This window comes from Phyllostomus discolor, chromosome 9 (genome assembly GCF_004126475.2).
Source record: "Phyllostomus discolor isolate MPI-MPIP mPhyDis1 chromosome 9, mPhyDis1.pri.v3, whole genome shotgun sequence".
Taxonomy (NCBI): domain Eukaryota; kingdom Metazoa; phylum Chordata; class Mammalia; order Chiroptera; family Phyllostomidae; genus Phyllostomus; species Phyllostomus discolor.
In genome coordinates, this window is record NC_040911.2 from 8,589,680 (window position 1) to 8,607,749 (window position 18,070).

The 18,070-nt window shown below is 48.6% G+C and overlaps 1 protein-coding gene across 1 annotated transcript in view; it reads right to left on the reverse strand.

The window, feature by feature from the left end:
- The window catches only part of ZCCHC2 (zinc finger CCHC-type containing 2), a 46,994-nt gene extending 36,637 nt beyond the window's left edge, over nt 1-10,357 (reverse strand). Inside the window, exon 1 of the mRNA XM_028524947.2 lies at nt 8,968-10,357. Coding sequence (XP_028380748.1) covers nt 8,968-9,915 — 948 coding nt within the window. The 5' untranslated portion in view covers nt 9,916-10,357. The remainder of the gene's footprint in view (nt 1-8,967) is intronic.
- Nucleotides 10,358-18,070: the final 7,713 nt, after the last annotated feature.

Genomic DNA, 18,070 nt, shown 5'->3' on the forward strand with positions numbered 1-18,070 from the left:
GGATCCAGACGACAAAGTTTAAAAGTCCAAGCCTGCACAAACATGCACAAGGACACAGAGAACATCAGGATTCGCTTCTCCTGTCTGTGACTCCTTTGAGTGAGGTGTCCCCACTCGCACGGCGAGCCTCCCCTAAGAGCTGCTGGTCGGTTAGCTCAAGTCCACGTGACACGTAACACGGTGAGCTGGACATCTCGTCCACTCCAGGGGACCCTCCGGTTTAACTCTAACATGTGAAGACCCACCACAGCGGCACCCTTGGCAAACAGTGCACACTGCAGCGGGGCTGTGTTTAAGCCGCCCGCTGCACCAGGCCTCCTCCCCAAACTAGCACAACCCCCGACCCGCCCTCTCAGGGGGCGGCCTCTTCATAAGTACGATGACCGCGTTCTCAAAGGAGTGCCCTCCAGATGCTGCGGCATTGTCATTCACATGACTATGCTGTCCCTTCCAAGACCACCAAACTAGGGAACTTCAACCGCTTGAGATCTAGACAGGTTCAACCATACGGCAGAAAAGTCATGTTTCTTCACTATCCGCGTGGAGACATTCCTGACAAGAAACATAATCCCACCAACTCTTAGATTACAGACTGCTCGCTCAGTGACGAAAGTTAAGCTTTTAACATTCTGATCATAAGCAAAGTATAATCTCAGCTCCGCATCGGACTCGCGCCGCCTCCAAGCAAGTCACAGGTTGGAGATCGACGCCAGACAATGGCAGATAACCACCCAGCCCATAGGAAAGGAGTTTGTAATTCTTGACCTTTTCCATCCTATGAAAACATCACCACAGGTTTGTACCAATTTATGTGCCCCTTCAAGCTTAAGTAATGTAGGGAGCATAAACGGTCTGATTCTGGAGGAGTAATCAGTAAGCACAAGTATTTAGCATTTGCCTACTGAGGATTCCGTTTAAATCTATGCTGGTCCACATTATTTACCTCAAGAAACAGTTCCTTTTGTTTCCAAAATAATTGTGCTTATGCTATACAGCCACAAGTCCTTTTACAAAGTGGTGGATAAGTATAATTCAATACAAGACCAAAAAAAAAAATCACTCCCAATGCATTTCGTCTGAAGGCAGTTTATCATATTGGTATTCTTCAGAGCTAACAGTAAAAACCCTAAGCACAGGACATTTTGACTTAGCATTTACACTATATGCAACGTCGGCAAAAAATAAGATGTGACGCCTGAGCCTTTGGGGAACTTAGAATCTACGAGGGAAGGTCAATTTTATATGTGAAAAACAATTCAAAGAACTATAGAAGTACCGAAATCATAACACAGGATACACGCGCTACCAGAATTCAGAGGTGGCAAAGCATCCTGAGAGAGGACCAGCACAGTGACCACTCCAGAGAACAGGTGTGAGCCCACCAGCCTTGGAAGGTAGGATGCACTGTGGGAGAAATGGTGGGAAGATTTTGAGTCCAAAGACTTATCAGTGGCTAGGCTCTGCTTGTCACTGCAAGAAAACGTGACGTTAATATTGCTTTAGGGCAAGGTGTCCGGCAGCGGTATCCCACAGGTAAGAGGCGGGAAGGCTGAAAGCAGGGGAACCTGTTAGGAGGACCATGAAAGTCTGGGCATCAAGTCCCAAGAGGGGACATTGTCAGCAAGGATGAGGAAAGGGTGGGCTCACGGTCTGAGGGGAGGCCAGGACTTAGGTTCTCGAGCAAATCAGAGAGTGACCGGAAGTGTATTGGCAGTATTGAGAAAACTGGATGACTCTGGAAGATTTTCTTAAAATCAATGATGCATACTTTTCATACTTACTAAGTTTAAAGTTACAGTGGCCGCTTCAGGCAGACATACCACAGGCACGCATGCACGCCACGCTGAAGGGACCCCACACCGAGGTTCTTTAGTTCAGAGGAGCATTGTGCACAGCACAGCCAGTGCCATTTTTATCCCCAAACAGTATTCTGAAAAGCGTTCTCTCGCCTGTACAGTCATCACTTCTATGCCTCCTTCCCCACGGAATCTCGGGCAACATCAGGTTGCCAGTGCCAGACACAATATGAAGAGCTGGGTGTGAAAAATGGGGTGAAAACTCTTACTCTAACACACACACACACACACGCACACAAGTTTGTGCCGGCTCCCACTGCAACCTGTTGACAACTTACCCTTTTGCCGGACCTTCAGGGCCCTCTAAAACCCAATCCCTACGATTCTCTGCAAACATCCGTATTTCTGTCCATCCACTGAAACCAAAGTATGTGTATGCTGCAGTCACTCTATGAAATACACACACACACACACACACACACACACATGATGCTGTTTACCAAGGTCTTTCATGTACATGTTCATCTTCACAGCAGTTATATATACAATAAACAGCGATGATACCCCTATTTTAAGCTGAGCAGTCTGAAACTTGGAAAGACTAAACTTGCCAAAGTGACCTCTTCAAAACCTAATCTGACCTCAAATAAATGGTTTCTTGAATGAACATAAAGCCCCTCTAATGCACTACGAGATTGAGAAGGGAGTTAAAGGCCAACTGTTCCCTGGAGCACAGGAAGGACAGGAGGAAGTGGACCACGGGGCGCCCAGCAGCTCTGCCACCTGTAACACAAACACCCGGTTAGGCGCTTCCCTTCTAGAGGGACTGTTTACGGAGACTGGATGAAGGGGGCCTTTGTGACCAAGCGTTCCCTGTGAGCAGGAGTGCTGTCACCACGGCCCTCCACGAGGAGAAACAGAGGTGACAAGTGAGGCTCATCTGCCCTGAGGGGCGTGCCGGCCTTCTGCCCCTCTTTGAAAAAATTACTGGCTTAGCATTTCTCCAGGAAGGACAAAAATATTAAATAAGCTCAACAATCAGCCAATTTAATGGCATCTATAAAGACGGTACTAGAAATGTTCCTTAATTATCCATGTGTTCTAGTCTGTGCTATAAACTGACCAAAAGCTTGTAATGGCGAAACTGCAAAAGGCTTTATAGAATCATTTTCTAGCTAAAGTGAAAACTAGATAAAGATCTAAATAGATTACAGTTGAAGAGTAGTTACTGATAATCCCAATTAAAAACATATTTTCTCCACTCCCATTCCCAAATCTAGTACGGGGAGAATATGTATTCTAATCAATTGTGGCTCAGAGAAATGCTGGACTTTCTCCCCCCATGGGCTTCTTTTATCCGCAGTATACGAGATCTTCACAATGTAACCATTAACAAAAACTACTGCCCCAATAAATGTGTCTCAAATACTGCCTGTTCAATTACCCATCCTTCCTGAACACCAATCAATTCAAAGTACGGTAATAGAGAACAATACAGAAAATACTACACCATATGGACTTTTAGTAAGCGGGGGAAAAAAACCCATTCCTGAAAACAACTGGAAAAACCATGTGGATGACTGGACCTCAGTGGAAAAGAAAAATGCATTGAGCATCATTCTTGGCAGAGAACTCATTCTCAAGATACGAGGGGGGACTCCCCCCAAAAATGCAGAATTATCATCTGGAGTGCAGGCCCCTTTATAGTGCAGGCTTCCCCCACTAGCTGAGTGTTCTAGGAACCCATCTGTTATCAGTGTACTGACTGGTGTTGCTGTGAGAGGCTGTGTTTGGCTTCAGCAAAAATTTTTTTTTGAAGACTCTGTCACTGTGTTTGCCCAGTTCATGATGGGTGGTTTAGGAGTGCACCTGCCCACACCACTCTGAGTGTTCAGTTTTTGACCAAAAATGGCATGACCCCTCCTCATGCTGCCCCATCCTCCCTATTCACCAGATCTTACACTGAGCAACTTTTTTTGTTTCCTAGTATGAAAAAAAGTCCTCAAAGGGAAACATTTTGCTGATGCTGAAGAGCAGAAACAAAAAAACAGCAGAAGCACTAAAAGGCATCAAAATCAACAAGTTCAAAGACTGTTTTGAGCATGGAAAAAACATCTCGATAGGTGTCTTGCCTCAAATGGAGAGTACTTTGAAGGTGAGTTAAGTTTAACCATGTAAGAATACACAATTTTTTATAAATAGATTCTGGGGGGCAGGTAGGGTCCCCCCTCATAGTATGTGATTTTGCATTTTATCTCATTAACTCAGTCACAATTATCCCCATTTTACAGGTTAGACTTCAGCACAGGGATTTAAGTGGGCTGGTTAATATCAGAGCTAGAGGCAGAGCTGGAATTTAAGCCTCCAGGTCTAGGTGAGTGATATACCAAATGTGGCTGTCACTCAGCGCCTTTGAGGGTCTCTACCACACAGTGCCTCTCCCCTCCCCCACCCAATACCAACCACCAAATAAAGTTTTTAAAAAGTATATACATAGTACACTGGTTAATTTCAGAAAAAGATGTAGTTTCCTGTCCATCTCCACAACCCTCTTCTCCTGAGGTATAATCGCAACTTTCCTAAGTTCTCTTTACCTGAGAAAGCCATTGCACAGGGAAACTTATGTAACTGGGGGAGGAAACCCAATAGCTCTCATTTGTTACTAAAATCATCACTTTTTAACTTTGATGTTCCGAAAGCCTTTTCCAAAAGGCATATATAACTGAAATGCTTTTTTATTCTTTGCTGCAGCCAAACCATCCTACAGTTTCCCATGAAAGATACAGCTCGCTCTGACCCCACTCTCAATTTGTGAGATGCTATACCCACTTTTCTACCACCTTCCAAACAGGGCTTAACTTTTACCTATGCTTGCTCACATTTACTGAAGACCCTGAGCCATGCATTATTCTACAAGGACCTACTCACTTAACCCAACAACCCTAATGTAAGCACTGCCATTCCCCCTTCTGTAGGAGGGAGGAAAGCCTTCTCCAAAGGGGACAACACCCAGTGAGTCTACTCACTGTAAACCCCCCCGCCCCCCGCCCCAGCAGCAGCCAACAAGTTAAAGGTACTTATTACCTGTGAGCTTTAGAATTGTTCTTTTTAAAAACCACTTTTGGGAAGCATCTTTTCAGTGCTCTCCCCTCTCATTTTAAGACAGTGGTCTCACTAAGGTTCCAGCTGCCACACACACACACTCAAGTTATCCTAGAGTCGGGCATTTACGTTAAAAAAAAAAGTCTTTGAAAATTTTCTTTTTCAGGCCCCAACATTACCAAAACACAATCTGTATGAGTTGAAATGAGTTGAGGTACTTGTACTGTCAAGTACAAATAGCTAGTTAACCCATGCTATGAGAAAGTAACAGTTTTGCAGTTTTCTTTTTTACTAACTCCATTGATTTCTCTGAGTCAAGGACCCACGGCCTTTCCATTTTTGTGAGATCAAATACGTTTTGGAAATTTAAAAAACGCTAAGCCACAGGATGATCATGTGTCGTACTACAGTTTCCATCTTTATTCCAACATCACTACTCCGGGCCAAGTAACCACCTTTTGAGGACAGTGAAAACACAATCTCCAGACAGACAGAGCCACACCTACGACATTAAGCACTAACCACTATGCTTTTTTCACCTTTGTGTTGCTAATTGGGGGTTAAGTCTCCACAATCTTAACATTCATCTTCACAAACAGTTAACAAGTGTCTTTAGACATTCAAAGAGAAAAGGCTGGTCTGTCTTTTCTCTTTTCAACAAAACAACCCCCCCCACACACAAAACTGTTACCTTTAAAAATATTTATGCAGGGGTTTTGGGGGGACATGGGGCGCTGCTGTTGCTAACACATCATTCACAGTTTGGGGTCCAAACAAGGAAGGACCCACTTTCAAAACCAGGTCTTTTCAGTTATGGTATGTATGTAGTCTGTAACTTTCTTAACATGTAACTACATCAATCACCCAAACTTCCCGGTACGCTGTTAATAAGTATTTTCACTACTGCCCACTGACCTGTTGGTTGAATTTTATGCAAGTGACTGGAAGTCAACAACAGGTATGAAGAACCCAAGTCTTCAAAAAGCAATGCCAACACTTAGTTACCACCCAGTGTAACATTTACTCTAAAACCATCCGAATCACACACAACTCTATACATGTTACCATGAGAAACAGGCTTGTTTAATCCTCCTCTCGCTTTCTAAACCAACCCGGTAGGTCCATTCTAGCGGCCAAGTCTGTGAACTTGTCACCTCAGCTATTAACGCTGTAATCATGGTGTGCCACTCAACAGCTGCTAAGCCCAGTCAACTGGAAAGCATGTAATTAATATAAAATTCGCGTTAAAGCACCTGTTCTACCTGTAAAAATGATTTTTAAAATTTTTTAAGAGAAGCTGCTGTACACGCGGCACGGAATACAGGTCTTGAAAGAGCCAGGAACACTATTTCGGGCCGCTCGACTCTAACACAGAAAAGTCAAACGCCCAGTTCTACTTGACCCACTCGGCACGGATGACGCTGAGATAGTAGCAAGAAACGGACTCATTCCTACGCAAGAAGACCCATGTATCTAAAGGTTACTTCCGGGGCAACTCGAGTCCCCCCTTTGCCTTCCAGGGGCCTTGCCCGCCGGAGGGGACACCCCGGAAACGCCCCACCCTCGGCCAGCCCCCCGGGGCGGGGCCGGCGTGCCAGTCAACAGTCACGTGGGCTGCGCGCTGCCGCCATCTTGCAGGACAGGGGGAGGGAGGGGCCCCCTCGAGATGGGCCCGCAGTCGCGGGCAGCGCATGACCGTGACTGCGCCCGCAGTGCCCCCCGGCCCGCACAGCCCCCAGCCCGCCTGTGCGCTGACGCACGAAGGACGCACGGAGGACGTAAGAGACTGGGGCACCTCCCTGCAGACTCCAAGGTGAGCGCTCCCCACCCGGGGTCACCGGCGGGAGGTCAAGAACAGCGGGGTTGGGCCACAGCGAACCGGGATGGAATGCCATCCACCCCGCCCGCGGCTTCTGGAGCGACACCCTGGAAACAGAGGCAGAAATGTCTTCAAGGCCAGAGCATGGCACAGCTGGGGGACCCGGCGTCCACGCTCACAAGCAGAAAATGCGGGCCCGTCGCAGCTTAGCGAGATGCAAGTGACTGGTTACGGTGACTGCCAGCCACTGCTGGGGAACAGCATAGAACGCATCACCAGTGTCCAGAAATAGCCTTCAGCGGCCCACACAGTCCCTGCATCCCCGGTGGTCTCTTCCCCCACGGCAGCTCGTGGCCGCAGCACTGGACACTACTGAAAGTAGCGGCGGCACGCCCAGCCTGACTCTCTCCACTCCGCCCAGCGTTCCCTGGGCGCCAGCAAAGGCCGCACACCACACTGCAGTCAGGATCAAAATCTTCCGACTCTGGTGTGCACGCATCTCCCCCATACCTAGTCGCCTTCCAACACTTGCAACAATACGCAAAATTTTAAAAGGGGGAAAGGAAAAAAAGACTCCTAGCTATTAAATCAGAAATTGGTTACCCTTGCTTTAATGATATGAATGGAATAATATAAACGGTTCCATTTTCATTATTATAATCTAAGGTTATCTTTACAATAGAAGCTATATCAAGAAATTTAAAAAAAAAAAAGATATAAGCATTGCCCCCAAGTGCAGGCTTTCTTTCCTAAACTGAATGGCAGTGGCATATAGAACTGTTCTGAATTATTTCCATGAGTAGACTGAAAAATTGAAAGGGTTTTTACCATCACTATACACAGTTGCATGCTGCTAGTAAACACTGTACGGTAAAATTTCAAGCTAAGAAAAGTAGGCATTACTACATCTGAGTTTGATATTATATCCCAAAATTGAGTTAGTTACTTCACAGAAGCCTCGTTTTAAAAAGGAGGGGCTCAGCCTGTATTACCACGAAATACCCTCTAGACCCCTATTTCCTGGATTCTATGGGTAAAGTCCACAAGTCACTAGATAAACAGTGTCCAGTTTTAGCTCCAGGGTACTGAGTGACAGCAGATATAATGAGTTCAATTAACTTTCCAGGGGGGAGGGGTGGGGTGGGGTGGGGGGCTCTTACAATATACCAAGTCTGGAAACCACCCAAACTGAAAAGTAAGGCATCCAAATTAATACCTTTTAAATAAGTGTGAACCATAGAAATGAGCTTATTGCACATAGTTTTTACTGTGAAAGCTTCTCCCTCCTCCATTCAATTGTCACGCTCAAGGACTTTATATGGGACCCACGTTATCATTAAGATGCTCTCACGGCTGTATAAAAATGTTATCTTAATGTCTGCGACAAGTGACCTATCTGGACTCTCATTTCCTACACTTTGGTGTTTAATAACTTTTTAGGAAATAACTCCTACGTCTATAGTAAAGGCCCAACAAATATCCCCGGGCCCAAATGTGGAGGCACTGCTGCAGTCCGTTAGAAGCAGGTTATGCCAGAGGTAAAGGTATAACCAGCCCGCCGTAGGAGAGGTCCCTTACCCAGGCAAGCAGCGCTGCTACTTAACTACTTGGAGTCAATTCGCAGGTCTCCACTTTGATTTCTTCTGGAAATCAAGTTCTATCAGCAAGAGCCAAAGACTCTTACGACCCTTTGTAGTGCAGGCACACAGCACAAAAAAAAAAAAAAAAAAAAGCCCTTTGCGCCAGACAGGCGCACGTGGGGAGCGCACCTTAGGGCACTCGGCCGAGCCGTTAAGGCAGAGCTGGGAAACGTGCGAGCAGCGTCAGACCGCGAGAGAGGCGAGGCTCCGCCAGTGGCCAGACTGCGGCGCGCACACCGGCTCCTCCAGCTCTCCGCCTTTCCCCGCACCTAGGGACCGAGATGCTCAAAGCCAAAATGCCCCAAGACCCTTCAACCGGGGAGGGGGCGGGGCAAGAGTACCACGTTTTCCGTGGCAACTCCTTTACGGAAGAGACTTCTAGAGCATTCTGTTATGGCGGGTGCCTCTGTGTGCCGCGGGGGGGGGGGGGGGGGGGGTGAGTGGAACTGAGGCGGCCCAGCCAAACGGAGATTAGTACTACGGGGATGGGGTGGGGATTCGGGGCCACCTGCGCCGCTCAGGCTCGGCCGAGGGGTACCCCAAAGCCAGGCCCGGGAGGCCGCCGGGGCGGTGACTGCCCCGCGAGGGCTGGGAGGCTCGCGCGCCCTACCTGGGCCCTGGGGCCGGCAAAGTTGCACGGCTCCACCTCCACCTCCGCATCCTCGGGGCCCCGGCGGAGCGCGCTGCGGAGCCTCTCCAGGTGCTCCCTCAGGGTGACCCGCTGGTGGAAGGAGAACGCCGGATGCAGCGAAGCCATGGTGAAGAGCAGCAGCAGTTCCTCCTGGGCCCTGAAGCCCAGCCCATCGCCGGCCCGGGACTCGGCGCCGCTGCCTTCCGGGCCGGAGCCGTCCTTCTCGGCGTTCTCCTCGCCCACCCCGTCCTCTCCGCGCTCGCCGTCCGCGCCGCCCCGCGAGCCCTCGCCCCGGGCCGCGCAAAGGCTCCTGAGCACCGAGTCCACCTGGGGCAGGAGGCGGTGCAGGCGGCCGGCGGCCTCACGGTTCTCCGAGCCCAGGAGCGCCAGGTAGACGATGAGCCGCGAGCGTACGGCGGGCTCTCGGAAGTCGGTCAGCGGCCCCGGGTCCGAGAGGCCGTTGGCCTTGGCCTCCGAGTCTCGCAGGTAGTGATAGTCCTTGCGCGCCAGGTCCTCCAAGCACGAGCCGAGGAAGCGCAGCTCCAGCGGGTTGCACAGGTCCAGCAGCCCGCACATGAACTCCAGGCGCTGCGCCGAGCCCAGCACCAGCCCGAACCACTCGTACACCCGCTCCTGCTCGCGCAGCGCCGCCGCGGGCCCGCTGCCGCCGCCGCCCGGCATGCCCATCCCCGCCGCGGCTCCGCCAGCAACAGGCGGCCCGAGCCCCCGGGGCGGCGGCGGCGGCGGCGGCGGGGGGGCCCGCGACGGGCCCGCGGGAGGCGGCGGCGGCGGCGTGGGGCGGCAGTCGCGGCGGCGGACCCGCGGCGGCGCCTTAGTCCCTGGCCGCGCATCCGCTTCGGGCTCCTCCGCCTCGGGCGGCGGCTCCACGGGGTGCGTCGGCTTCAGCGGGAGCTTCATCCTCAGCATCCTCGGCTAAGGCGGCGCGGACATGCGAGCGGAGGCGGGCGGGAGGGGCCGGGCCGAGGGGCGGAGGCCGAGGCGCGGCGCGGCCGTCAGGAGCAGGGCTCCTCCATGCCGCCGGGGGAGGATCAGGGGCGGGTCTCCGCCGGCGGAGGGGGCGGTGGCCGGCCGGCGGGGTCGCGGGAGTCGTCTTCCCGGGCCGGGGGCGGGGCGTGCCCGCGGCGGCTCCTCCCCCCGGCCTCCGCTCCGGACCTCGGATCCCGGGTGCGGCTGGGAGCGAGCGAGCGAGCGGGTCCTCCTTCCACCTTCCGCGGTCCTGTCGTCCTCAGCGTGCTGGGTGCGGTGGCGCTGGAGCGGTTCCCTCGCGAGCCGGAGCGGACGGAGCAGCTGAGAGACGAGGAGAGGAGGCCGTGCCGGGTGGAGACGCTTGTGGGCTCCGCTCAGACCCCTCAGCCAATCAGCGGTCGGAGCCGACGGTTGCGTAGGTCTCCCCGCCCCCAGGGGACGCCTCTCTCGGAGAAGCCACGCCCAACTGCTGCCCGGCCGCCTCCCTGTCGGCAGTTTCCGCGTGGTCTTAAGGTCTGGGTGGTGGCAGCCGGTGGGTGGTCGCGGGTGGGACTGTGGGGCGGCAGCTAGGTGAGCCCGCGCGGGGCGAAGAGCGTGCGGGTCGCACGTGATTGGAGGGGAGTGAGGAACTGAACCTTTTCCATGGGCCCTAGCCCCACTTTGGACTACTAATACAGCGCTCTGCCCTTGGCTTGGGCCACCGCCCCACCTCCGCCTGCGCGTGGCGGGCGCGGAGAGCGAGTCCCCGGGAAGGGGGGCGGGGGGTCCCTGGTCATTGAGAGCGCTAACCCCAGCGGGACCTCCTCCCGGCTCCTACAGCCCGGTCGGCCTTCTGGAAGTCGGCAATGGGTTAACTCCCACCCCAACTTGACAAGGGTCGGTCGTGCGGACTCTGCGTTGAGGATCGCGGACCCCCGCGGGCAGCAGGCTTGTGACCTTGGTTGGGGGGGCGGGCCCGAACCAGACACCTGGGTCCTGGGCGAGCGCCCACGCTGCACGGTGCGGAGGCGGCGACGCGCGGCCCGAGGGGCGCAGAGGCGGCCGGACCGGAGGGAGCCCACGGCCTCTGCGCCGGGGAGGGTCGCGCTGGTCGCGGCTGCCCTCGGCCTAACGGTTGCCCCTGGTGTGTAACGCTCTTGGAAAACTGCCCCCACGACAGTTTGGCCAAAGAAACCGTTCCCCCGACCTTTCATCTTTGGGGAATCATTTTATTTGCCAGGGAACGCTTGTGTGCCCGACGCTGGCATTTTGAATAGCGTGCCCGTGTGACCTCCCTGTGACTTGAGGAACCTAGGAAGCTACCACCTTGACAGGCTTTCAACTAGTTAAGCTTTGTTACATTTTTAAAGTTTGAAGACTTCCGAAATAGATCACTGGCACCACTTGCCTTTTTTTTTTTTAAGCAATATAGTCCAAAATATTAAGACCCACCTGGATCTTGTGAGGGCTGATTTTAAAGGGTGATTAAAAAAAAAAAACAACTAATGTTTTAAATTGAGAAGCCCTACTGTAGCTACATAGTAGGGACATGGTAAAAAAAAATAAGAATCATTGCTACTCTTTTCTAAAATATCAGAAGTCTGTTGGGAGGCTAATTTAAAATTTAGTAAAAGGCTGGACTGAAGCCTCAATCAGTTTCATCGATCAAATGAGGAGACAATTAGTTTCAACACATTTGAGACTGGCAGTTGCCCCACCCTGTGTATGAAAGCCATGCTTTCATGTACTTTGCCATTCTCTTGCATTCTTGGAATGTAATTGTAGAGATCCGTAAAATCAGGAGAAAAATTTACAAAGACGTTTAACAGTTCTTTTTCACTATCCATTTCAGCTGCCCTGTAATCTCCTACCCCGTGTCACCTGCTATTCCCACATTTCTCTAAAGCACAGGGTGCAATACTTCAGGCAACACATAATATTACTCTTGCTAGACATTCACAGGTCCATAGTGGGTCCCCTATCTGGACAGGGGTATTTTGTGTAGTAAGCTAGTATTTTACCTCTGGGTGATTTTTGTATGTGACCCCCCGGCAAAAGGTCTTTACATTTCCCGTGGCAATAAGAAGCCATTGGTGTGAATGATCTCTCCACAACACTTGATCCCTAAGTTTTATGTCAGAATTCAGGTATGGATTTGATGGTGATGACTATCCCTCCTTACATCTTCGGCCAGTGTTAGGAAATGCACTGATCGTAGCTCCTACATACACATGATATACAAGGTCTGTCCAGGAAAAGTCCAGCCATTGTTAACGTAATGAGAATGGTCTGCGCGACATCGCTGTAACCTGGCAGCCAAGGAGAGTGGACTGGAATGCGCATGCGTGAACAATGATACTTCACTGTACTAGTCAGTGGGGACTGTAGACGCCATTGAGTGAGCATGTGTACTGTGTGGCTGTCCCATTCAAAACGACTGAGCAAGTAGAACAACAGATCTACCTCAAATTTTGCATTAAGCTTGAACATTCCTCTGTGGAAACTATGCAAGTGATGCAGAAGGCCGCCGCTATGGGCAACTGGCGACTGGCAGCTTCAGCACCACAACATGCCTGCTCTTGCGTCACGTCTGGTGCAGAGTTTTGGCAAAACGTCAAATCACCCAGGTGACTCAGACCCCTCTTCAGCCCAGATTTGCTGCCCTACAACTTCTGGCTTTTCCCAAAACTAAAATCACCTTTGAAAGGGAAGTGATTTCAGACTATCAATGAGATTCAGGAAAATACGACAGGGCAGCTAATGGCGATTCCAACAAAGGATTCCGCCGTGTTTGGGACAGTGGAAGAAACTAGGAGAACTGTGTGAGGTCCCAAGGTGCCTACTCTGAAGGGGACTGAGACCTCATTGTCCTATGCACAATGTTTCTAGTGTCTTCTTCAATAAATGTCTCTTTTTCATAGTACATGGCTGGATACTTTCTGAGCAGACTTCATTTATACATGGTTTTATGATTCTGGTTATCAACCATGGGCTGGACAATTTGCTCTTTTTCCTCCAGTGCATTGTTTCGAAGCCCTCTCTTAATACTGCAACTCAGTAGATGAGGCCTCAGTGATTTTTCCCACCCTAAGGTAAGGAAGAGAGAATGCCTTCAGTGGAGGTGATATACTGTTGCAGTGCTTTTCAGGCAGGGGCCCACCTGGAAATCCCAGCGTGAGGTGCAGGTGTGTTTAGTTGGGAAACACTACCCAGCAGATTCTAATAAGATGCCCTAGGAAGATATTCCTCCCACTGGACCCACCTGTATATTACCTGTCTAATCATTCAGATGGGCTGGGTAGTGTTAAAGTGGTAACGGTGGGTATGCTATTGCTTCTTGTCCCTAGATGATATTTAACGCATATTCAATACGCTATGTCTTACTTGCCACTTTAACAATGAGGATGTTATTATTGACATCACTGTCCAAACATTTATATGGGGCCAGAAGACTGTTTTCAAGTTAAGGTTATACCTTGAGTTAAGACAGTATCCAGTGATTGAGGATTGAGGAGACCTTCCCTGTTGCAGCTGGGTTACTGCAAGAAATTTCACTAAAGCCACGGTTAATTGGATGGTTCGGAGCAGACTCATAATGATATCAACTCAATAAAAAGGATACCCAGATACAGCCACTTCTACATCCTGAATCAGCCCATCGGATTTATCCCGAGAATTTGTCTCCCGTGAATGTTGACCTGCTTGCTCCCTTTCCCATTGCACCTCCCTGCCTCTTTTCTCCCTGAGAATATAAATATCTTTACCACAGTGGCTGTGGCTTACTCAATTTCATATTTTGATCTCTGGGACACAGTAGATGTTTGTTGAATAAACAAACAGTTGAATAATACTCCAGGAACCAAAAGTAACTGCCAGCAGCTCCTGGGATCACTGCAATCCTTGTTCCTATCGAGCAGGGAAGGGAAAACGTGTGTGTCCCAAGCCAGACGCATCCTGAGATTCATTCTAACTGAATTGGCTTGGGTCACAAGCCCCCATTTCCCAGTCATTCACTGGAACCAGATAAGTGGAGTCAGCTTCTTCGGACTGCTGTGGGCCCCGCCCCCCACCGGCCCACAGCCCAGAGCTGCTGGAAAGGAGGAAGGGAAACACGATGAGGGGAAGCGACCAACCAGTGTGTGATGTCATTGTACTTGCTATCTGTAGTTTTGATCACTTGAATTGTCATGGGTTTAAGGTTCCTCAAAAATAAATTTTTACTGACAGTGACCAGAGGGGAGAGAAGAGGGAATTTCAGGGGAGAATGGGAAGGGTTTACAGGAGCAAATTTAAAGGACACATGGACAAAAACTAGGGGGAGGGTGGTAACGGGAGGGAAGTGGGGAGGGTTGGGTGGGTGGGCTGGGATGGGAGTAAAAGGGAGAAAACTGTACTTGAACAATGATTAAAATAACATTTAAAAAACCCATCTAGCTGATGATACGATGTTGATTACATCAGGGGTTTTTTTGCAGCATAAATATGGCAATTATTTACCTTCACTGGACAAGACTGTTAGGAATCTAACCTTATTTCCAGTGGCCATTTTGTCTATGACAATAGACTTAACAGAATGCCTCATGTACTATCAAGTTCTTTCATCAGTGTTGCTTCTGTCAGTGTCACCTACTCCCCAGAAATAAAAGCAATATGCTGAAAGGAACTACTGTTATCTTAAAAATAATAATAATAAAATAAATAAATAAATTTTTGTTCAGTGGGATCACATATTTTCGTTTAGTTAGAGCATACATTTAAGAGATATTCAACATTATATTGGTTTTTTAATTTTATTTTTCAGAGAATGTTCATGAGTTTATTTGAGTTGAAACTGGAACCATTGCCAGGAAGCAAGATCTCAAATGCTTCCTTAAGTCGTTTTTAAAGATTACAATGAAAAAGCTCGCCTAAAGGGGTTACAAAAAGCACAGGTAAATTATTCATGGATATACACCTTTAGAAAAAATTAACTGCATATTAAAAAAATTTTTTTTAAGTTTTTGTAAGGTTACAAAAACACCCCACAAGACAGATTTGAGATAGAAACCAATCAATGCTGTGACAACATTCCTACTGATAAGCTGGGAATCCACGTCCATCCGTGGTGTAGGCACACCTGGGGAAGGTTAGCACTGGGTTAGCTTCAGCGTCTCCCTGGAGCTGGGGTTCCCTGTGTCAGAAGCGTTCTTAGGGACTTAGATGAACCAGGTGCCTGAGTTCTACCACTTGTCCATTCAATTTTTGGATAAACCCTGAAATCCAACAAATCTTTGAAGCCTGACCAGGGAAAAAAAAAAAAAACTTGATTCTAAAGTGGTTTGGTTTAGAAAATCTTCTGGCTGGGGTTAAATTGAGGAGCCAGATGCCATTCGGCACCTGCCTGGGGCTGCGGGAGGTCTGCAAACAGACCTTTTGCCCAGCTGTTCAAAAACACAGGTGCCCTCTCCCCCAAAAGACAACATGGCCTTCTAGGGACCCAGGGATGGACGTCCTGGAAGGTCGGCTCGCTAGATAGAAAAATAACCACTGCTCCAGCAGTGTTCTCTGGGATGGAATTTGCTGGGTTCATGTTCTTTAAGGACCTGGTTACATCAAAGTCTTGGTGAGCTGTTGTCAACCCAGCTTAAACCCATTATCGATTACTCTTTTGCCTTCATAAAAGAAACCTGGTATTTGTTAAATTAAGTATCCAGCTTTCTCTAAAGATCCTCTGTGGCTTGGGGGACACCTTCACCAGTTCTGCCGGAGAGACCTTGATCAGTAACCCAGTAAGGGGAGCCCATGCTTCTTGCCAGTTGGTTCAGAATTCCTGAAAGACTGGGATATGCCGAAAGGACACACAAGCTAATCAACGCTACACGAAGCAGCTCCCTGGGCCAGATCAGGCAGAATTTGAGTTATCAGAAAGAATAAGGTGGTACGAGTGAATAAAAAAAGAATCTAAGTCCATAGGGGTTCTCACAGAAAAAGGCAAGGAAGAGGGTGCAGGGAAAGCTGTTCTTTACAGAAGAATGCCAACTAAAAAATGTAGAAGAAAAGGAGAGTTTTGCAACCACCCAATGTAATGACTGAGGCATTTTCGGCACCGGGTGCAGAGCTGTTGGAGGGGAAGCATTCACAGGTTTTCAGGAGATGCCATAGTTAAAGGGGGGGAAGGTACTTTTACACGGATGAATCTGATGGATCACAATCAGCATTACCAACAGGGTAATTGACTACTCTTCCCCCTGTCATGGATGTCACTGAAAGTACGTGCAATAGTTTTGCTCAAATGTTTACACTGCATCTAGTCACGAGGAAACAAGGCAAATCTGGACTGCGGAACATTCTAGAAGACAGTCTTTGAAAATATCAACATCATGAAAGCAAACACTGGCGGGGGACTGTGCTCAACTAAAGGAAAATAAAGAGACACGGCGACCAAATGGAAGTCATCAGCTATGATCGGATCCTGGGTTACACAAACCAGTAAAAAAAAAGTCTAAAAGGCATTTTGGGGATAATTAGGTGTATTTGGATATGGACATCTTACCAGACACAGTCACTATCAGTGCGAACCGTTTCAGGTGACATAATGACATGGTGGATGTACAGGAAAATTCTCTTGTTTCTAGTTGGTACGTGCTGAAGCCACAAAGGTTGAACTGTCATATTTATAACTTACTTTTTAACTAGAGAAATTATATGTAGATAAATAAAGCAAATGTGGCAAAAGATTAACATTAGGCAAATGCAGGTAAAGGTTCTGTGGGTGAACTTTTTACCACTTCGTCTTGCTGTAAATGAAGTATTTTTTTTTTCAAAATACAGTGGGAAAATGGAGATCACAAGTACACACCCATAGGATGAATTTAAAAAAAAAAAAATTATTAAGTTTGTGAATGCCGTTGAACATATTTAAAGTTGTTTAACTGGTTTGGTACATGGGTCAAAAGATTAATCAAGGTCTTCTTGGAACTCTACGTGAAATAGAACAGTGAGATAAGTCAAAGGAACATAGAGGCTTCATGGAGATTTGGTTTTTTGAATTTGTTACCTCCATATATTGGTCTTTTAAAAAATCAGAGACCGGAGGGATTAGAATCACCTGGTAATGGCTGGCAGCGTCAGAAGGCGTCCCAAGAGTTAGCTCCTTGTCTTGTTCTGCAGGAAACCTGGGGCACAGCCAGACAAGGGCAAGGTCATCCTCAGGCAGAAACATTCCTGAGGAAGGGAGCAAAGCAATCTCTCCGGAACCAGACGTCACAAAATCACGGGGAAGCGCCACAAGGATAGAGTTCCATGTGGAGTGCCTTATAATTAAATCATCTTAATTAAATTTTTAGATCTTTCGAAAGTGATTTAAAGAAACTGCTTGTAACCTACCCTAGGGAACATGGACAGTCCCTGCGTTTAAGGCTGGTGCAAACTTTTCCATGGAAACGGCCACTGTACCTGGTGGGCATGAGGCTTCCATCGCTGGAAACACACGCTGTCCCAGAGAAGACGTGGTCCTTGGGGTTTTCCCCTCGCCCTCATGGACAATCCCTGAGACCACGCCGCTGTCACACTGTGATTCCGAGTCAGGATTCCGCCGTCGTTTGGTTAGCAATTCAGCTTCCCGTGACTTCACGCTGGGAGGCCAGGTACCCTGAAGAATGGAGACCTATAATCCATTCCCAAGGAAGGGATATCCCACGCTGTAAATAAATACGCTGACATTCCGGTTTGCCAGTGCCCTGGAAGTGTAATTAGAGGGGTCACTCGCCCTGAATCTTACCCATTCGGGTAAACAAGTGTCACTTTCTTGGACGGTGACTTGAGTAACCTGCTCTCTGGTTCTTTCATGCTGTTTTAATTTATACACCGTGTAAATGTAAGTCATCATTTAGATCTAAACAATACCATTTGAAGAACACTAATCTTTCTTGGGGAAAAATTTGTTTGAAAGAACTTTTTAAAAATAAGCTATAAAATGTTAAGTGTTTCTTATGAACTTTAGAGGGTTGGTTACAAACCTTTATGTAGAGAGAAATACATACTAAACACTCTTACTTAAATCCTGTAAACAACTGATGCTCTGTAAGATTTAAAAAGATTTTGATTTTTAAAAATTGACTTCCAAAACAAAGAGTGT